Here is a 22,873-nt window from a genome sequence, read left to right on the forward strand (position 1 = left end):
GGGTCACTAGCGTCAAGCGCAGGCGAGATAGGTCTATACTGCACGGAATGGTGTATAACGAAGGCCAATCCCGCACCTCCATTCCTTGAGCGATCCTTACGTAGCACATTGTAGCCGTGACAACTGTGCAAGCTGCAGGTGTTAGTCAGCTTTGTCTCCTGGATCGCTGCGACCGATATGCTATTCCGACTCATAAAATCTACAATCTCATCAATCTTGCCTCGCAGTCCATTGCAGTTTAACTGCAGGAACGATACATTTCCCGACACTGGCCTGGCAATAGTAGGGCTAGGGTGCTGTCTTTGCATAAATTGCCGTACGGGAGAGGTCGGGGGGGTCACATAGTCCGACGACGAGGACGCCGAAGGCGACGACGGCGACGCTTGTGACCCACTGCTGGCTATGTTCGCACAGCACCTAGCGACATAGCCAGTATGACTATACTCCCGTAGCGAAGTTAGGCCAGAGCAAGAACGGAAATGTACCCACTCCAAGCACCTGTTACACCTCACCGACACTGACCGATGATGAAGGCGGTTCTGGCAAACGGAACAGAACCAGGGTCCGGGGTTCTTTTCAATCCCGGCACGGACCAAAAGCATACGGAGAAGGCACTCCGGGATGTGCCTCTCCCATGACGAAAAAAGACGAACACGTACACTGAGGCAGCAGCCCTTGCCGATGAAGATTCCATCGGGTCAATCCGGTACGTACAACCGGCTGCCATGGGATTGCCATTATAAATGGAATGTGCTGGTTCGAGGCAATTTGCCAACTTCTGCAGTCGCTTGTTGCAATTGTTACTTGGTCCACGCTTCTGCTATACACATCTTAAAAAATCAGTTGATGCTATATGGTCTTATGGTCTGGTGAAAGGCGCTTCAAAAGCCTACCTACTGTTCAATACTTAACTGGATCCAAAGGATGGCTTGTTTGTAAATCACAGCCGCACTGAGGACGGCACCATCTGATGCACTGAATTTATTGCTACATCTAATGCCTCTGGACATTGTGGCTAGACAAATTGCTGCAACCACTGCCGTGAGGCTAAGGGAGCATCATAATTGGTCATGTGGCGGTTACGGACATTGTGTCATCCATGATACTATGTCTGATGTTCCAGGTAGTGTGGATTACACCCTATCTGAGCCGCTTTTTGATAAAAAAAAGTACTGTGGCACTATTCCTGATAGAACCGAATGGAACTACTGGTAAAATAAGTTATATAGATTTCTATACGGATGGTTCCAAACTAGACGACCAGGTGGACTTTGGGGTGTACTATAAAGATCTACAGTGTGTATCAAGCGGAGATCCTTGCAATTAAGGAAGTGTAAGAATGGCTACTCTAAAGATCTAGAACTCGTCATAACGAAAAGATTATCCGACCACTGCAGTGTGTATCAAACGGAGATCCTTTCAATTAAGGACATGTTGAAGTGGCTAAGATATAATGTCATAACGACGATTGGCATAAATATGTTCTCAGACAGCCATTAAATCCCTGGAGAAAGTAGTTCTAAGCACAAAAGGTGGTTCCTAGTCTCGCAAGCTCGTCCGCTTAACAATTCCCTGGGACATCTCTGTGGCCCGGCACCCGGAACAGGTGAATTTTGAACTGTTCATCTATCTCGTTGAGAGATCTGCGACACTCGTGGCAATTGTAAAGCGGACGAGCTTACGAGACTAGGAACTACCTTACACATTTCAGGGAAACTGGAATCTGTGGGTATGCCTGCAGCGACATGTAAGCTAAGTTTTCAGGGCCAGGCCCACAGAACAACGTATGATAGATGGTCACAAAGAGGGGATGTGAGCATTCCAAAACTGTGTGGGCTGTTACGGGATATCTATTAGGACCATACAGACCGGAAGATTGAGGTCAGATCTGTGTGATGTTCATTGTTATCACGAGAAGTTTAGCTGCGAGCTATCGGGCGCGTCCACTGGTTGCGGATAGTGCGATGCTCCATACGGAGCAGCTGCAATGGCAGTCGCGGACAATCAACGGTATCGAGCGGAGAGTCTCAGTGAGAAGTCGGGCGGCACCGGCTCTTGCACAAATACTGATTTCATATGATGCTCGATATGAAAAGGCGAGTAATTGGCGCCTTTAAATAACCAATGGACACCTTGTTCGACGGGTGATCGGTCTTTTGGACCGGAACGAGCTTGCTCACCTACAGGAGCCAGAACTACTCTGGTTTGCCGGGAGAGGGCAATTTCTTTAGGTGCTTCATGTAGAAAAAAGGTTAATGTAAATACACTCACACATAAAGGGTGATTTTTTTGAGGTTAGGATTTTCATGCATTAGTATTTGACAGATCACGTGGGATTTCAGACATGGTGTCAAAGAGAAAGATGCTCAGTATGCTTTGACATTTCATCATGAATAGACTTACTGACGAGCAACGCTTGCAAATCATTGAATTTTATTACCAAAATCAGTGTTCGGTTCGAAATGTGTTCAAATTTTGACAAATTTTGTTCAGCGATGAGGCTCATTTCTGGTTGAATGGCTACGTAAATAAGCAAAATTGCCGCATTTGGAGTGAAGAGCAACCAGAAGCCGTTCAAGAACTGCCCATGCATCCCGAAAAATGCACTGTTTGGTGTGGTTTGTACGCTGGTGGAATCATTGGACCGTATTTTTTCAATGATGCTGTTGGACGCAACGTTACGGTGAATGAACACATTTCGAACCGAACACTGATTTTGGTAATAAAATTCAATGATTTGCAAGCGTTGCTCGTTAGTAAGTCTATTCATGATGAAATGTCAAAGCATACTAAGCATCTTTCTCTTTGACACCATGTCTGAAATCCCACGTGATCTGTCAAATACTAATGCATGAAAATCCTAACCTCAAAAAAATCACCCTTTACATAAAAGTGCATCGTCAATCTATTAGCACAGATAGCGGCTAGAAGGCGACCAGACAGAGATGTGAAAGTGCATGCATGCATTTAGATTGGTAGGCCCTTTATAGTTTCAACCACTCGTCCCATTTGCCATTTTAGTGGTGGTAAATTTTCATATTTTATTATCTCCATGGCATCAACGGATATGTTGTCACTTTGAGACTGTAATTTTGACCGCTCTTGCAGAAGAGTTAAATATGAACTTGTTGCGTGAGGGCTGCTGACCACATGGATCGTGAACCATCAATTGGTTATCACGCCAAAATGCACCACCTATTGTTTACAAATTTTCTTGCAGCTAATTTTTTTTGGGCCAGCAGAATTTACGGCGAGGACACATTTGTAAGGCCAGGGACCGTGTTAAATAGTCCTCTGACGGCGATGGACAGTGCACACAGCGATTCTCTCCTATTTTATGTGGCAAGGGTTTGTTTTATTGTCTTCTTGCCGGCTTGATGTGCTAATGCGTTTGGGTTTTGTCAGAAATGAAGAATGAATGGTGCTGCGCTGCTATGTAGATGTACAAGTGCCAGATGTCATGTTGGTTCCGGCGTTGTTACACTACGATGAACTAATTGGTACAGGGTTGGTACGTGTGCCATCCCTGAAAGCTGGTGGACGTAGAGAAATGGCAAAAAAAATGAGAAATTTAAAAAATGAGAAATTGAAAAAAATAAAATAACAACTTTCAGTTGAGAAAAAGAGAAAGTAGTTTTGGAAACTAACCCACACATTGAAAGTAGATGTGAAATGTGGGAGAACCGAGATTATAAAAAGGAGAATAGTAGCCAAAATCGTCCATATTGGTTTTAGAAAAAAAAGTCTCGGCGGTAACGAAGTTATGCAGATTTTCGCGGCTATTTAACGCTCTAGTGGTGCCCTATAGATGATTGTTTATGGGAAATATATAATTGGAGGCAGAAATAAATAAGCAAACGGCAAATTTATAAGTGAGTTTAAATGGATCAATGATGTATATAAGAGGACGATGAATGTACAAGGAGTTAATGTGTGTAAATTTCAATAGGTGCCGTGGTGATTGCGGAAGGAATTTTTCTGCTTGAAATTGAACAAGCCCTAGGAGGAAAGCCAAAGCGACTAGCTCACATCGGTAAGCGTGTGCATAATTTATTCTGTCCGTTCGCCCATACGGCGTTCCGCCGGGTTACGTTTTGGGTAACCACCAAATTGGTACCAAGAAAAGTACATGTTGTGGAACACCCTGTCCAAGTTGGGACACATAGCTGCTGAACAATTGCAGCATCGACTTCAACCTAAGTTGGGTGATATACGTGTGGGACGCATTGAGTGCTGGTATATTAATTGTTTTGTTCGGGAACAGATGGTGTCCCGGTGGAGACGATATACGTTCCACGAGATTTACAGCCCATAAAGTCCACACTGCGAGAGGATCCAAGACTGGCATACAGTCAGAAATAAAGCCCGCTGTTAGGCGCGTGCGTAAAAGAGGCAATTCGCCTCCATTCAATTTATTTTCCAACCCCTATTTATTTTGGTTATAAAATTAATGTAGTCATAGTAGTAGATAACCTAGTTTCATTTATTTTTTTTTTTATTTTATTTACTTGTTATTTTTTTTTATGATCTTCAATTTTATGTACAATTTTATTGACCATTTATAAATTTATTCTTATTTGATTTTGACGCTTTAAGGATTTAATAATTGATTAATTTTTTTTGTTTGTGACTTGTGAGGGACTGTACAAAACAGTGAGAGGGTTTTATTATTGCAACAGCCTGAATACTGAGGCAAATAGGAAAACGTCTACTTAACTGAGCTCATTTAGGTAGGGAAAGAAAGATCCTGATATAGTAATCCGGTCCACATTGGACACAGAACCCCATCCAAAGGTTTGTGTAGAACCCGCAAGATTAATCTGTTTTTTTTTTTTGCGTTTGTTGTGATTTTTTTTTTAAGAAAGAACATAATTAAATAATGCAAAGACGGGAATTTAGTGTTTGTATTTTTATTTATCTGATTCAATTAGATTCTTTTTTTTTATAATTAAATAAAGAGATATATATTATGTACTGTATTAACAGATTTGAAATGGAGTAAGTTTTTTTTCGTTTGGGAGGGGAAACGGTTGAAAGAGAGAAGTAAGTGGTAGAGGGAGGTAGTGGGGTCCATACCAAATGAGGCAAGGAGCATATGGACCATGGAAGGGTGGGCAGAGTGTGGGTCTGGAACACCAAAGGACTCAAATCCCAAAGAGTATCCCCGTGGTTTTGTAAGTGTTTGTGTTGTTAAATTTTGTGTGAATTCCTTAAAAAAAAAAAAATGATGTTAGACCATAGGCTAGTTTTGGGTGGGTTGAGGATCTCCCTGAGGCCGAAGAGCTGCCGGAAGGCCCAAGTTAGCGCATGTATGTGGTCCTAACAGAAATGGCGCCCAATGTAAAATCGATGCTTTCTAGTCACTAGTACTAAGAGTAAGGAGAATAAGTGCAATGTCATCTACGTATGTACTTGGTAATAGCCAAATTTTTGGATTCAATAGCCCAAATCGATCTAGTCAAATACCAATTATGTCTGGTTGGTATTGCATCCAGCCCTATATGGGAGAGGCTGTTTAAAGCGCAATATTAGATTAAGATATATTAGTTTAGGATTAGATTTAGAATATAAAAATGGGTCAAATGCAATATCTAGTTGTATATTTGTAACTATGAGTGTTTGTTATCGACCTGTGTCCCGTTTTGTTCGTATATGTTAGATTCGTTAGAAAAAGGAATACCACATACGTAGGATTTATGGCAGGCGAAGAATGATAGCCGTTACGGTAGGATGGATGCCGTGAGTCAGAGTGTCAGAAGGCCTTATTGCCATGAGGACTTTAGTTTCGAAAGGAGAGAAGTTAATTACCATGGTACAATGGTCCTATTTTAGGTATTCCATATAGATGTGCAATGTTTTACAAGATATTCTTTGGGATTTTTTTTTACACCTCATGAATCGATACGATATGAATACACTCCTAACACATACATCTCTCTGAGAATACAACCGTGAACCTCCTAATAGTTTGAATAGATTTGAATTTTACTGAATTTACGATTGATTTAGGTGAGCTAATAGCTAGTATATTTTTTTTATACAGTGAGAGGAAAAGGAAATAACGATACATTTATAACCCTATGGAAAGTAAACCTTTGCCAGGAAAGGGAATTAATAATAATAATACATTTTTATGGTATATACTGTCTTAAGTTTGAGAGATAACGGCTGGCAGAATTGAAATACCCGATTTACATTATTCCAATAAATCTGGGGGCGCGAATACGGATATCGTCGTGAATCAGAGCCTAGAGTAGGAAACCTTCTGGGTGATGAATACGAGGTCTCGCTCGGAAAGTAAAAGAGACCGGCCAACGACATTCAACGAGGAGTCTGAACGGTATAATCGTGAAACTAAGAAGAAGAAGATGAACAGTTTGAATAGTAATGTGGCTAGTAAGGATGGTCAGATTAGGGACTTATCTTCTACTATTAATCGACAACCTGCCCAGGGGGATGTGGCTAGTCCGGCATTCGTGGCACAAACCGCAACCGACAGTGGTGGCGAACGCTATTCGACTCCCGGCACACGGCCGACAGGGCTCTGGAAGACAGAATGAAAAATCTGATTAGTAACGAGGTAAATGATATAAGAAAGGCATTATTTACCTTGGTTAGAACCGTGCAGGGTATGGCCCTCGGAGGTAACAACGCCGCGAACGGAACAGGTAGCCGCAGCATGAGTACAAACGCGTCCCAGCCTGGATCCTCGGGCTCTAGTTCACAAAGGGACAGGCCACCCTCAACGAGCACGAACTACTCACAGTCACCTTTGAATGATGATCGATTGCGCATAAGAGTCGATAAATTCGGCATAAATTTTGATGGTAACACAATGAGACTCACCGTTGAGGAATTTATATTCCGCTTGGAGTGCCTACAGTCGCAATACGGAGTCCCGTGGGAGGAGATCTTAAGGGACTTTAGATTATTAGTATCTGGACCCGTATTGGAGTGGTTCTGGCAATCACAGAAACTAAGGAATTTCACCCAGTGGATTCAATTGAAGGATGCTCTCCTGTGCCAATATCGCTCTACCAAATCGGCGTTCGAAGCCATGAGACACTTGGTGGACAGAAAACAGTTGTCAAATGAACCGGTTGATGCGTATTTCCAGGCCATGGGACAGCTGAGATCTCGCTTGTTACACCCTATAACTGACCAAGACATGATTAGCATCATAAAGGTAAATGTCAAGGAAAATATTAAGATGGTGGTTTATCCGATGTCCATCGCCACCGTAGAGATGCTGCGTGTTGAGTGCAAAGAGGCCGAGAGGAATTTTCCAAGGCGAGATCCAAGGCCTGTGGCTCCTCACACGCGTCCTACGAGACATGTCAATGAAGTGGCCCTTGACGAATATGAATTTGACGAACACGAGACGCACCGGGAAGCCCCCGAATGTATTTCGGCTATTCGAACGAACATTCAGCAAAATAGGACCATCGTTTGCTGGAATTGTCGTGCAGAGGGCCACATGTTTATGGATTGCCCATCCTCCGAAAGGGGATTGTTTTGCTACCGATGCGGCAGACCAAATACTATTACCCCGAGATGCCAAAACTGCCAATCGGGAAACAGCAAGAGGGGCGTGGCGAACCCGGGGGAGACACGTCCGTCAGAAAACCCCGCAAAGTAGAAGTATTTCGGCGAAATCCAGAATCTGAAAAGAAGGAAGAAGAAAACAAGATTAGAACAGACAGTAAATGCCATGATTCATATGCCAGTCGCAGGCACTATATAACAATGGAAGAGAGACAAAGAAATTATGATAATGTTAAGGCCAGGATATTTGGTCAAGATGAAAATGCAGGCAATATATCAAGGCGTATCTTTAAAATTCGGCAAAAGACCGCAGATAGACGCAAGATTAAGCGTATGATAGTTGAGACATTAAATCGTGCAGAAATAAAGGGCAATGACCCTAGGGCATATGCCGAAATCCGTTTAAAGGATAAATTAATAAGAGGTTTGTTGGATACTGGCGCCTCAGTAAGCCTTCTTGGCAGAGGATGCAGAGAATTGATTGAAGAGCTATCGTTTGAAATAAAGCCGATTTACAACAATGTCACCACAGCCAGCGGACATAGCTACGGAGTGATTGGGAAGATCGAGTGTCCCGTTGAATATGAAAATAATAAAGAAAACATGACCTTATATTTATGCCCAGATTTGGAGCAAAACCTCTACTTAGGTATTGACTTCTGGCGCAAATTTAATCTAGCCCCAGGTATATTGGGCGTAGAAGAGATTAATATGGAAAAAGTCATCGAAGATTTTGGGAGTTCAGGCGCGCACCATCGGCTAAAACCTCATGTCCTGACGGAAGAACAACAGGCCAGATTGAACGAGGCCATTAAAGAATTTGACTCATTCGAGGAAAAAGGGCTTGGGTGTACCAAGCTGGAAAAGCATACTATCAAATTCATAGAGGGAGCGAGCCAGTGAAAGACAGGCACTACCCCATGTCGCCCGCAGTGCAACAAATCACATATGAAGAGATTGACAACATGCTTAAATTGAATGTTATAGAAGAAAGCGAGAGCCCGTGGAGTAACCGGACCACAGTGGTGAGGAAACCCGGAAAGAACCGGTTCTGCCTCGATGCCAGAAAGCTAAACAAGTTAACGGAGAAGGATGCCTATCCTCTCCAAAATATAGATGGAATATTAAGTCGGATTGATGAGACGTACTACATAAGTAGCGTCGATTTAAAGTATGCTTTCTGGCAGGTGGAAATGGACGAGGAGAGCAAAAAGTACACCGCTTTTACGGTACCGGGACGACCCTTGTACCAGTTTCGCGTCATGCCCTTTGGGCTATGCAACGCTGCACAACGTCTATGTCGCTTAATGGACAAGGTCGTCCCCGCCAGGCTCAAAGAAAACGTGTTCGTCTATCTGGATGACTTGCTGGTGATCTCTAGCGATTTCGACCAACACATGCGGCTTTTAAAAGAAGTGGCTAAATGTCTAAGAGATGCCAACCTCACTATCGGACTGAGGAAATCACAATTTTGTTTTAGAGAACTCAAATATCTCGGGTTTATTATTGGCGACGGTATGTTGAAAACCGATTTAAAGGTGCATGAAGGCATGGTCTTCAAACGCATGAGACAGGAAGGTAAGGAAGAATTAGGTGAATATGAGTGGAGATTATGGGTACCAGAGCCCTTGACCCACATTTTAATTCAGAAGGAACATGATTCACCTATGGCGGCTCATGGTGGTGTGACGAAGACGTTGAGTCGACTGAGACAGCAGTTTTATTGGCCCACTATGACGTCACAAGTCCGTCAATATGTTTCAAACTGCGTTACATGCAAAGAGACAAAAATGTCAACTATACCACACGTCCGACAATTGGCAATGAGGTGAAAACTGATCGGCCATTCCATAAAATTTATGTGGATTTTTTGGGGAAATATCCCCGGTCGAAAAGTGGGAACGCATATATTTTTATTGTCATGGACCACTTCACCAAATTCGTTTTCCTCAAGTCAATGAAAGAAGCTACGGCCAGCAATGTAGTACGATTTTTAGTGGAAGAAGTTTTCAGGAAGTTCGGAGTACCAGAAACTGTCCATAGTGACAATGGTGCACAGTTCTGTTCCAAACAATTTAAAGACATTATGACTGCTTATCAGATTAACCATATGAGAACCGCTCCATATTCCCCACAGTCGAACGCCTCAGAACGGGTTAATCAATCCGTCCTGGCGGCAATAAGGGCATACATGGAAGAGGACCACAGGGATTGGGTCCTCTATCTATCTGAAATCGAATGCGCCCTTCGTACCTCAGTACACGCAGCCACAGGTGTAACCCCATTTTTTGCCCTGTTTGGCTATCATATGTACACCAAAGGAGCCGATTATAAACTAGCAAGAAAGTTGCAGTCACTTACAGAGCATGAGATATCCAACCTAGACAAAAGAGATCGCCTGGAGCTCATTCGGCAGAAGATCAAACAGAATATGCATCAGGCCTATGAGGCGAGCGCAAAGATATATAACCGAAAGGCAATAGTCGTGAGATTTGTGCCAGGCCAGGAAGTTTTCCGGCGAAATTATATGCTCAGCGACTTCCAAAAGAATTTCAATGCGAAATTTGCGCGAAAGTTCACGAAATGTCGAGTGGTCAAGACGATAGGCAATAATATGTATGAACTGGAAGATCTCCAAGGTCGCCCAGTGGGTGTGGCTCACGCAAAGGACCTCAAAAGGTGATATATTAATTGTGATAAGTTGCCTGTGGCCAGAATACGACTGTGATACTAGGGACTAAGTGCAATATAGGTTAGATATTTATTTTTCGTGAATGTCATCTATATGTGTGTTCCTAGGTTAAACCCTATTGGGGGTGAACTTACCTTCAATCGACTCGAAGACGAATCACCACAGTCAAAGCCCTACTGGCTAACCGGATAACAGAATGGGCAAATGCATCTGATTAAGAGCCTGAAATTTCAAAGAAAGTAACAATGCTCTAGGTACACTGAAACGTTGTGAGAGATACTTCCCTGATGATACTATGCCCGGCTTGTGAGACACCAGGGTGTGGGAGTTCCCCACGTTTGTCTCTGGCGACGACAGGGAGATCCAGCACGATGCAGATGGCACTAAGGGAGGAATGATACCTTCAGCACATACGGGAGATGACGGACCTATGATGGACCACACCCGCACACCGTCCAGTCCTCTCGGGATTCGTCTCGCGCCGGAGTTTTGTTGCGTGAGGGCTGCTGACCACATGGATCGTGAACCATCAATTGGTTATCACGCCAAAATGCACCACCTATTGTTTACAAATTTTCTTGCAGCTAATTTTTTTTTTTGGGCCAGCAGAATTTACGGCGAGGACACATTTGTAAGGCCAGGGACCGTGTTAAATAGTCCTCTGACGGCAATGGACAGTGCACACAGCGATTCTCTCCTATTTTATGTGGCAAGGGTTTGTTTTATTGTCTTCTTGCCGGCTTGATGTGCTAATGCGTTTGGGTTTTGTCAGAAATGAAGAATGAATGGTGCTGCGCTGCTATGTAGATGTACAAGTGCCAGATGTCATGTTGGTTCCGGCGTTGTTACACTACGATGAACTAATTGGTACAGGGTTGGTACGTGTGCCATCCCTGAAAGCTGGTGGACGTAGAGGAATGGCAAAAAAAATGAGAAATTTAAAAAATGAGAAATTGAAAAAAATAAAATAACAACTTTCAGTTGAGAAAAAGAGAAAGTAGTTTTGGAAACTAACCCACACATTGAAAGTAGATGTGAAATGTGGGAGAACCGAGACTATAAAAAGGAGAATAGTAGCCAAAATCGTCCATATTGGATTTAGAAAAAAAGTCCCGGCGGTAACGAAGTTATGCAGATTTTCGCGGCTATTTAACGCTCTAGTGGTGCCCTATAGATGATTGTTTATGGGAAATATATAATTGGAGGCAGAAATAAATAAGCAAACGGCAAATTTATAAGTGAGTTTAAATGGATCAATGATGTATATAAGAGGACGATGAATGTACAAGGAGTTAATGTGTGTAAATTTCAATAGGTGCCGTGGTGATTGCGGAAGGAATTTTTCTGCTTGAAATTGAACAAGCCCTAGGAGGAAAGCCAAAGCGACTAGCTCACATCGGTAAGCGTGTGCATAATTTATTCTGTCCGTTCGTCCATACGGCGTTCCGCCGGGTTACGTCTTGGGTAACCACCAAATTGGTACCAAGAAAAGTACATGTTGTGGAACACTCTGTCCAAGTTGGGACACATAGCTGCTGAACAATTGCAGCATCGACTTCAACCTAAGTTGGGTGATATACGTGTGGGACGCATTGAGTGCTGGTATATTAATTGTTTTGTTCGGGAACAGATGGTGTCCCGGTGGAGACGATATACGTTCCACGAGATTTACAGCCCATAAAGTCCACACTGCGAGAGGATCCAAGACTGGCATACAGTCAGAAATAAAGCCCGCTGTTAGGCGCGTGCGTAAAAGAGGCAATTCGCCTCGATTCAATTTATTTTCCAACCCCTATTTATTTTGGTTATAAAATTAATGTAGTCATAGTAGTAGATAACCTAGTTTCATTTATTTTTTTTTATTTTATTTACTTGTTATTTTTTTTATGATCTTCAATTTTATGTACAATTTTATTGACCATTTATAAATTTATTCTTATTTGATTTTGACGCTTTAAGGATTTAATAATTGATTAATTTTTTTTGTTTGTGACTTGTAAGGGACTGTACAAAACAGTGAGAGGGTTTTATTATTGCAACAGCCTGAATACTGAGGCAAATAGGAAAACGTCTACTTAACTGAGCTCATTTAGGTAGGGAAAGAAAGATCCTGATATAGTAATCCGGTCCACATTGGACACAGAACCCCATCCAAAGGTTTGTGTAGAACCCGCAAGATTAATCTGTTTTTTTTTTTTGCGTTTGTTGTGATTTTTTTTTAAAGAAAGAACATAATTAAATAATGCAAAGACGGGAATTTAGTGTTTATATTTTTATTTATCTGATTCAATTAGATTCTTTTTTTTTATAATTAAATAAAGAGATATATATTATGTACTGTATTAACAGATTTGAAATGGAGTAAGTTTTTTTTCGTTTGGGAGGGGAAACGGTTGAAAGAGAGAAGTAAGTGGTAGAGGGAGATAGTGGGGTCCATACCAAATGAGGCAAGGAGCATGTGGACCATGGAAGGGTGGGCAGAGTGTGGGTCTGGAACACCAAAGGACTCAAATCCCAAAGAGTATCCCCGTGTGTTTTGTAAGTGTTTGTGTTGTTAAATTTTGTGTGAATTCCTTAAAAAAAAAAAAATGATGTTAGACCATAGGCTAGTTTTGGGTGGGTTGAGGATCTCCCTGAGGCCGAAGAGCTGCCGGAAGGCCCAAGTTAGCGCATGTATGTGGTCCTAACAAACTGCTCCACTTTCTCCAAAAAATCTGTTGCAATTCCGAAACCTTTTGCCAACTGTTGAGACGACCGAAATTTATTCATGACATATTTAGTTCGGGTATTGAAATAAGTGGGCCACCCACTAAAAAATTGCCAGGCGTTAATATTGGGTTGCCCAAAAAGTAATTGCGGATTTTTCATATAGTCGGCGGTGACAATTTTTTTCACAGCTTGTGACTCTGTAATTGCATTCTTTCTTCTGTCAGTTATCAGCTGTTACTTTTAGCTTGCTTTAGAAAAAAGTGTAAAAAAAAGTATATTTGATTAAAGTTTATTCTAAGTTTTATTAAAAATGCATTTACTTTCTTTTAAAAATCCGCAACTACTTTTTGGGCAACCCAATATATCCAGGTCTTCAGAAAGCGGGCAGTTCAAAATCGCAGAAATTTGGCAGACAAGCCGCTTCCCAGAGACCACCAAAATGTGGCGATCTGGGTGGAATAAATTTCCAATCAATGCCATCATCAAGAGAGGCCACCGTAGCGCACAGGTAAGCATGTCCGACTATGAAGCTGAACGCCTGGAATCGAATCCTGGCGAGACCATCAGAAAAAATGTAGGCGGTGGTTTTCCCCTCCTAATGCTGGTAACATTTGTGAGGTACTATGCCATGTAAAACTTCACTCAAAAGAGGTGTCGCATTGCGGCACGCCTTATCATTGAGCTTAAACTTGAATCGAACTGCACTCATTGATATGTGAGAAGTTTGCCCATGTTTCTTAGTGGAATGTTCATGGGCAAAATTTGCATTTGCATTTGCCATCATCAATGGCATTTAGTTGTGATTGCCTTGAAAACATTTGCTTCAATTCATCCAACTCATTTTTTGCTCCCACAAAATTATTCGCATTGTCGGACCAAATCGTTTAGGGTTTGCCTCTAGTGGCAACGAAGCGTCGTAGTGAGCACAAAAATGACGGTGTTGACAAGTCTTGGACAAACTCGACATGAGTTGCCTTTGTTGAAAAACAAACGAATGTTCATATATAGCATTTCACAGGAGGGCGGCTCTTTACCTCAGACTTGTAAAAGAATGGCCCACAAAAATCGATACCAGTTGTATGAAATGCTCTATTTGGTCTTACTCGGTCTGATGGCAAATTTCTCATAACGTTTTGTAGCAGTTTCGTCTTTTTTCGAAAGCATCGGACACACTTGGAAATAATGGAATATACCACCTTTCGTCCTCCGATTGGCCAAAATTGCTTCCGAATTGTAGCCAGCAAACACAGTGCTCCAGTATGCAGCAGCTTATGATGAAAATGCATCACCATTGACGCAGTAAAGGGATGCCTTTAGGTCAGAATAATGGGGTGTCGATCATCAAAGCCTAGCGTTGAGTTTTGGAGACGGCCACCAACTCGAATTAGACCAAAATCATCAATAATAAGTGCCAACGAATACAATTTGCTCGGGGAGACGATTCCCTTATTTGATTTCAACGCCTTATACTCTTCAGGAAAATGGACAAGCTGGATATTTTTGACAAGAATGAGAGTACCAAGCTTAATGTCATTAGAGGTTAATACTTCTGTTGGTGAGGGTAACGCTGGTGTTACCAATATTTGAATCAACTGTCAACAATTCGGAGAAATTTCCCCAGCCAACAACGTCATTTTGTTTATTTATTTTTTGTTGTAATTTATAATCATCTCATTGGTATAAATAAGCCTGTTAGCCCTTTATTAGCCTCTTTTGTCGCCATAGTAAAAAAAATAAGTGAGTCAAGTGCATTGTATAAAGTTTAAATTTTCATAATTTTATTGTGTTAAATTCATTTTAAAATGTTTATTATTACCTGTTTTTCTTTCAATTTAATATTTGCTTAAAGAGAATAAACAACCCCTATGTTAACAACATCAACAACGTGAACATCAACGGCATTGTTAACAACAACGATCACTCATTAACCATCAAATAAAATCTTTTAATTTGCCAAACGGAATTTAAGCCTTGTGTTTTTATTTGGAATCTGCCGGTTGTGGGTGAAGTTTATTCTGGATCGGTGACAAAGGAACATCTTTATTCTTTATTTATTCATTTGTTTGTGAAACCGTCGAAAGTGTTACGTCTTTGCTGTTTTTATGTCCGACAATCAGACGAAGAAAAGAACCAGTGGCCGAAACACCAAGGAATTCCTCCAGCCCGTTTTGATTCTGAGATATACGATATGTCGCTTACCCATTCGCCGAAAGCAAAAACGCCGTCTCACAACCCTCAAAACGAACCCTTAAATGCCGCTTCGACCAGTACACCTCCAGCCAACCTCAATAATGTTATTTCTTCTTCTTCTTCACAGCATCAAAAGACACCAGTCAATTCGCAAGCCTCAGTTCCAAAACCTGCAAATGAAATTATTGAGTTGAAGAAACACGCAAATGCACAAATGCAGCAAAAGCAACGTCAAATGCAGGCAATACAGACAGAGATTCTTGCTTCGACACAACAAATGCAAAATACCGCCAAACAAATGCAAGAACAATTCGCCAATTTACAATCACTGTCTGCAATGCCTTCTTTGATATCACTATTACAGCAAACACAAAGCCAAACACCGCAGCTGCACGTAAGTCATAACCCACCATCTTCACATTTGCCAACAAGTGAGACGCAAGAGCCATTAAATTCACCAGACCGCACATCGTATCACCAACCGCCACCAGGATCATCCATAACCTCACATATGTCTGTCCACAGTTCACACTCACAAAATTCATTACATTTGCCTCAGAAGAAAATTTATCCATTACCTATTTTTACAGGCCTTCCCGAAGAATGGCAGACATTTTACGAATCATTTGAAAGCACAACCACTGAATTTGGATACTCCAACTTACACAACATAATGCGCCTGAGAGATTCTTTAAAGGGCCGAGCAAAGGAATCTGTAGAATCCCTCTTAGGTAATTCAAGCAACGTCGCCGCCATTTTGGAACTGCTGCAAGAAACATTTGGCCGACCGGAACAGTTGATCAGGAGCCAAATTGAAAAAGTAAGGTCGGTGTCACCAATAGCCAATGACAATCTTGAGGCACTCGTCAATTACGCCAACAAAATAGGCAACATGGCCACATTTCTAAAGAACGCCAAAGGTGAGCACCATTTAACAAATCCTTCGCTTCTAAGTGAATTAGTGTCCAAGCTGTCAACCAATCGCCAAATGCAGTGGGCAGAAAAATGTCTGCAGCTTCAGGAACCAGCCACTATCGTTGATTTTGCAAATTGGCTTTCCACACTACGCCGCCTAGCCAATATGGTCAACGACACATTGCCAATTGCAAGCACATCTGCTAATCGCCGCCATGTACCAACAACTACTTCACAAACATCCACCCGAAAATTTGCCTGCGTTGGAGTTTCTTCTGGTTATCAATGTCCAGTTTGTAATGGTGAGTGCAAAGGCATTAAAAATTGTCCAACTTTTTTACAGATGTCACTGGATGACCGTTGGAGCAAAGTGAAGCAAATTAAAACATGCTTCAGTTGCTTAAAGAGAGGACATCAAGTAAAAAACTGCCACCAAAAAGGACGTTGTGGGGTAAATGGCTGCCAAAAACCACATCACTCACTATTGCACAAAACTTTTCCGGTATTGGAGTCTTCATCAGCCGTTTTGTCACAACCCAACATGAATACCGACGCAATAACACAACAAACCGAATCGCAATTAGACGCAAGAAGAAATTGCCATGCAACATGCCACACCGAAAACGTATTGTTCCAAATTCTGCCCATAACAATATACGGTAAGCAAAAACAACTCACGATCTACGCGTTTGTTGACGACGGAGCAAATGTATCAATGCTGCACACAGACATTGCAAACGAGCTAAATATACATGGCGAAAGAGATTTTTTGGAACTTCAGTGGCTAAATAATCACCGCACTTCACAAAACACCGAAAAAATTAATATTACGATTAGTGGAATTGGCCACTACAAAGATAAATATACAATTTCCAATATTTATTTATCAGCTGATCTGTCATTGCCAGTGCAGAGTTGCCACATGGCTCATTTTTTAAAATCCCAGGAATGTGAAAAAATCTCAAAATTTCCCGTGCATGATTATTCTAACGTGCGACCAATGATGATCTTGAGCCTGCAACACTCATTTTTGACCGTTCCCTTAGAAGTTCCACGTCTTATAAGTGAATTTGGGCCTATCGTTACAATAACAAGATTGGGAGCTATTTTATATGGACCGATACCAGGTGATAAAAATAACACTAATAAACATGTTTTGCATTTTCGTAGGTGTTCAAAAACTGAAAATAATCTACTCGGAGATATGAACAACATGATGCGTGGTTATTTTGATGTAGAAACATTGGGCATCAAAGTTGATACAAAACCACTGATTTCAAAGAAGAACGAAAGGGCGATGCAGTTATTGAACAAGGCTACAAAGTGGGTAAATGGCAGATACGAATGTCCTCTTTTATGGAAGGAGAATGTACCACTAATACCGGAGTCATACGACATGGCACTAAGACGTTTATATAGCATCGAGCAAAAAATGGCTAAAAATCGTGAGTATGGAATCGAATACAAAGCAAAAATCGATGATTATATTAAGAAAGGATACTGTCGGAAACTTACAACTGAAGAAAAAGAAGCCAAATATGATCGTGTTTTTTATATTCCACATTTTGGTGTGAAAAATCCCAACAAAAAAGGTATTCGTCTTGTATTTGATGCCGCCGCTGAAATTAATGAATTTTCTTTCCTAATATCAGGCCCAGACATAAACAATCCACTAATTACCATTCTTTTTAAATTTAGAGAAGGCCCAATCGCAGTATGCGGAGATATAAAGGAAATGTTTCATCAAATTGGTGTAACGAAAATGGACCAAAACTGCCAAAGATTTTTATGGAGGAATGGAGATGTGAATTCGCCAGTGGACATATATGTCATGGAGCGTCTGATATTCGGTGCCACTTGTTCCCCCACAATTGCCCAATTTGTGAAAAATTTAAATGCCAAAAAATTTTTGGATACACTCCCTAGAGCCGTTCGTGGTATCACAGATCGTCATTATGTGGATGACTATGTCGACTGTTTTCAGTCCGAAGAAGATGCAGTCAAAATATTAAAAGAAGTCATCAAAATTCACAAAGTTGCGGGATTCCACTTACATTGCATAAAATCCAACTCGAAAAAAGTGCTTGATGAGTGTGGTAACCCAGATGGCGATAAAGGTAGTAGTGGCAACACCTTTTGTTATGATGGAGTAGAACGAATACTCGGTATTCGATGGGTACCCGCAACAGATGTCTTTTGTTTTGATTTAAAACTAAATAAAGTGGACGGACGAATATTAAGTGGTAAAAAAATTCCAACCAAACGAGAGATGTTGTGTTTAAATATGTCGATCTACGACCCGTTTGGTTTTGTGAGTGACTTTATGGTGACGTCGAAAATTAAAATGCAAAGTGTGTGGAAGTCTGGTATACAATGGGATGAAGAGCTCCCTAAAGAAATATATGGCCGCTGGAAGTTTTGGTTAGCCCAATTGCCAAATATTGTGAAATTCAATGTGCCAAGGTATTATAATCCAACATACCATAATAATGATGTCGAACTTCACATATTTACTGACGCTAGTGAGGATGCAATGGCTGCGGTGGGTTATTGGCGTGTGGTAAGTAGTGATATCAAAGTAATTTTTGTGATGGGCAAGACAAGTTGTGCCCCAACTAGATTCCACACAACACCCAAGTTGGAATTACAGGCCGCCGTCATGGGAATACGGCTTAAAGAATTAATTATGAAAAACCATGAAAAATCGATTAAAAATATTGTTTTTTGGACAGATTCTACAACGGTGCTGCAGTGGATCAGGTCCGACCACAGGATGTACAAACAATACGTGGCAAATCGAGTGGCGGAAATTTTAGAAAGCAGTCAGGTGGAACAATGGAGGTGGTGTCCAGGTCCAAATAATACCGCAGATGAGGCAACAAGGGCAAATCTAACCAAAGAATATGACCCGAACGGAAGATGGACAAATGGCCCAAATTTTTTAATGAAAAATGAGGTGGAGTGGCCGAATGAAACAAAAACAAATTCAGGTGCTGATCGAGGTAAAGTGGAACTTCGTTCAAAGTATAGAGTGCTGGTGGCAAGGCAAGTACATTCAGTTATACCTGATATTAATCGTTTTTCGAAATATAGCAGATTAAAAAGGACTATGGCGTGGGTGCTTCGGTACATGCATAATTTGAGGTGTAAATTAAAACAAAGTGCTGGTAGATCTGGAGAGCTGTCAGTTGATGAGGAAGAAGAAGCAGAGAAGTATCTCTGTAAGCAAGTACAACAAGAGATGTTTGGAGACGATTTAGCCGATCTTGCTACAAGACAAAGGTTGTCAGAAAAGAGCGAACTCAAATCATTAAATCCGTTCATGGACACCGATGGTCTGTTACGTGTTTCCGGAAGAATTGATAATGCCACTTTCTTGTGTCTCGATGCCAGAAGGCCGATAATTCTACCAAAAAATCACCTGTTTACCAGCCTTTTAGTGGAATCCTACGACGTTCGTTTTTGCCACATCAATGTTGCCACAGTTATGAGCGAAGTTCGACAAAGGTTTTGGGTGCCATCTCTTCGTCAGCTTTTGAATAAAATCAAGCTCAGATGTCCTATGTGCAAAGTTAGTCGAGCTAAGCCTACACAACCGCAAATGGCTCCAGTACCTGTGGATCGTATTACCCCATATGTGCGACCTTTTTCATATACCGGCCTTGACTATTTTGGCCCTGTCAATGTTACCATTCGCCGTCGTAAAGAAAAAAGATGGGTAGCCCTATTTACCTGTTTAACCATCCGAGCCGTCCATCTTGAAATCTCCACCGATCTGTCTAGCGATGCCTGTCTGCTTTGTATACGGAATTTCATCAACCGAAGGGGCGTTCCAGTGATGATTCGAAGCGACAATGGGACAAATTTTGTTGGCATCGCCAAAGAGCTCCAAGGTACGTCTAATTTTCTCGATATTAATGATTCGTTTCGTTCAAGTATGACGGCTCTTGGCTTTAAATGGGTCTACAATACACCAAACAACCCTAGTGAAGGCGGCGTTTGGGAACGCTTAGTCCAGTCGGTGAAGAAGGCCTTGTATGCGATGTTGAAGGAACATGCTCCGAAATTGGAAACCCTTCAAGCTCTGCTCATGGAGGCGGAGAATATGGTGAATGCGAGGCCTTTAACTCATATTCCTGTTTCTCCTGATGATTCGGAGCCATTGACACCCAATCATTTCATTCTTGGATGTCCCAACTCAACTCATACACCAGCACCTTTTGAACCAAGGCTAATGTGCTTAAGAAAACAATGGCGAGTGTTGCAGAACATGAAAAATGGCTTGTGGAATCAGTGGGTGCGTGAGTATCTGCCAGATTTGACCCGACGCACAAAATGGTGTCTGCCTTCTCAGCCAATGAAAGTGGGATGCCTAGTCTTCTTGTGTGATGGTGAGCTGTCGAGAAGTCAATGGAAGAGAGGTCGAGTCATCCAATTGTTCCATGGCAAAGATGGTGTGGCAAGATCAGCTGAGGTCCGTACTAGTGCTGGTGTATATCGTCGTCCTGTTTCGAGATTAGCTGTCCTTGACGTTGAAGCACATGATGGTGAAGCCTCCCCCTCTGGGTCAGTTCACGGGGGTGGGGATGTTGGTTAGGGTAACCCTGGTGTTACCAATATTTGAATCAACTGTCAACAATTCGGAGAAATTTCCCCAGCCAACAACGTCATTTTGTTTATTTATTTTTTGTTGTAATTTATAATCATCTCATTGGTATAAATAAGCCTGTTAGCCCTTTATTAGCCTCTTTTGTCGCCATAGTAAAAAAAATAAGTGAGTCAAGTGCTTTGTATAAAGTTTAAATTTTCATAATTTTATTGTGTTAAATTCATTTTAAAATGTTTATTATTACCTGTTTTTCTTTCAATTTAATATTTGCTTAAAGAGAATAAACAACCCCTATGTTAACAACATCAACAACGTGAACATCAACGGCATTGTTAACAACAACGGCATTGTTAACAACAACGATCACTCATTAACCATCAAATAAAATCTTTTAATTTGCCAAACGGAATTTAAGCCTTGTGTTTTTATTTGGAATCTGCCGGTTGTGGGTGAAGTTTATTCTGGATCGGTGACAAAGGAACAACTTAAATTTCGCAGCTCAATTTACTTACTTACTTTTTTGGTTGTTTATTTGTTTTCAGTTTCACATACAACAAGATGTGTATGTGAAACTTATAATTATAGTATGTGACTTTTGTTGTATTATAAAAATTGTTACAATAGTTGATTTAATAATAAAATTTGTGTTGATAATAATCGCACAACAAAAAAAAAAGAGAAGATAATAAAACAAGTAACCTGTCATAAGTACACAAATTTTAACATAAATACAAGGTAACAAAATTATTAGAAATAATCATATAAAGCTTTCTTAAAAGCATTTGCGTTGCCAATAAATTGAATATGAGGAGGCAGAGAGTTCCAAAGACGAATAGCATTGCAGAAAAATTTACTTTAATTGGCTATGACAGAAAATTTGTTCCACTAGCCGAACGTAGAATAGCGTTCCAAGCGTCTCAATCTTCCGCGCTCATTCTAAAATAAAGTCTTGATCTTTCCATCGGGCTTTTGGCCGCTCAATTTGGAATATAAAAATTTAGAAACATACGCAAAAATTCGTTGCATTTTCGAAAAATAATTGCGATACTTACAATGTATCGACAAATCAGTGAGGGAAGTCGTCAGCAGTACATTTCTTCGGCGCTCAGGTAAGTCATCCACATAATTTGAAGTATAGGCAAGTTTGAAGTTTCATTTAGGAGTTCCCGAGGTGTCGCACCTCTTGACAAAATATCTGCTGGATTGAGTTTTGTTGGAACGTAATGCCAAGAAATTCGAGTCCCAAGTGACCGAATTCGAGAAATTCGATTGGCAACGAAAATGTTGAAGTTGGATGGTAGCTCTTGAAGCCAGGACAAAACCACCATCGAATCGGAACAACAATGGACTTCACAGTGAAACGCCAGAGATATCACAGCGGTATCAATCAACCCAGCTAGTAGACATGCAGCTGAAGTTCGAGCTTTGGTACAGTGAGAGACTTCAATGGAGCATCTCTCGACAGCACAGCAATTCAGATTTAATGATGTTGTTGAATTGGGACCTCACATTGACACATGCGCCGTAAGCAGCTAAGTTGGCATCGCGGAAACCATGAGTCTGCAAATTGAAACATGCCGTGGAAATGTGAAACGGTGGATCAGATCGAATTTCGAAATATACTCAATCCATGATGAATACAACGATTGAGGCAAGCTTTCATCCCATTGAAGACTGAGTTTCCACAGATGCTGCATAAACTTGTTTGCCTTTGTAATGACTGGACCAACTGGTGAGCTCCGGATCTTGAAGCAAGCTTTCACCACAACGCGCTGGCGGATGTATTAAACAATTACAAGGCAGATATTACCGCCTTACAGGAAATGCGATGAACTGGGAATGGCGTCACTACAACACTAAACGGTGACGAACTATACTATAGCTGCCATACATGAGGCATGAATTTGGCTGCGGAGACTGAAACACCTTGTCTCCAGCTTTACTCCGGTGGATGAGAAGCTAGCTAGAATCCGCATAAAAACCGAATTCTTCAACATCAGCCTTATTTGTGCCGACTGAAGACAAGGACGAGCAGACCAAGGATATTTTCTACTAGCGCCTAGAGAGAGAATATGACCGCTGCCCCGCTTATTAAATCGTTCTGGGAGATTTTAATGCAAAGATAGGGAAGGATGACATTCTTGGTTCAACAGTCGTTATCCACGTGATAATGTCTAGTATGAGTTGAGGCTGATAGATTTCGCCGCGGCAAA

The 22,873-nt window shown here is 41.4% G+C and overlaps 1 protein-coding gene and 2 long non-coding RNA genes across 5 annotated transcripts in view; 1 reads left to right on the top strand and 2 right to left on the bottom strand.

The window, feature by feature from the left end:
* LOC131994214 (uncharacterized) overlaps window positions 1–21,069 on the top strand; it is a 47,076-nt gene extending 26,007 nt beyond the window's left edge. Inside the window, exons 1-2 of one of the 3 annotated variants that reach the window (XM_059360747.1) lie at window positions 15,034–18,514; window positions 19,145–21,069. In XM_059360747.1, coding sequence (XP_059216730.1) covers window positions 15,135–18,514; window positions 19,145–20,648 — 4,884 coding nt within the window. In that variant the 5' untranslated portion in view covers window positions 15,034–15,134 and the 3' untranslated portion in view covers window positions 20,649–21,069. Of the gene's footprint in view, window positions 1–15,033 lie in introns of those variants that run through there. The other 2 variants (XM_059360746.1, XM_059360745.1) reach the window with 2 other exon arrangements.
* On the bottom strand, window positions 6,754–10,462 carry LOC131994217 (uncharacterized). Its single transcript, XR_009396540.1, has 3 exons — window positions 10,372–10,462; window positions 6,847–7,663; window positions 6,754–6,770 (listed from the first exon to the last, which is right to left on the bottom strand). It is a non-coding gene; the product is annotated as an uncharacterized LOC131994217 (long non-coding RNA).
* On the bottom strand, window positions 14,890–15,584 carry LOC131994215 (uncharacterized). Its single transcript, XR_009396538.1, has 2 exons — window positions 15,499–15,584; window positions 14,890–15,306 (listed from the first exon to the last, which is right to left on the bottom strand). It is a non-coding gene; the product is annotated as an uncharacterized LOC131994215 (long non-coding RNA).
* Window positions 21,070–22,873: the final 1,804 nt, after the last annotated feature.

Source organism: Stomoxys calcitrans, chromosome 1, assembly GCF_963082655.1.
Source record: "Stomoxys calcitrans chromosome 1, idStoCalc2.1, whole genome shotgun sequence".
Taxonomy (NCBI): domain Eukaryota; kingdom Metazoa; phylum Arthropoda; class Insecta; order Diptera; family Muscidae; genus Stomoxys; species Stomoxys calcitrans.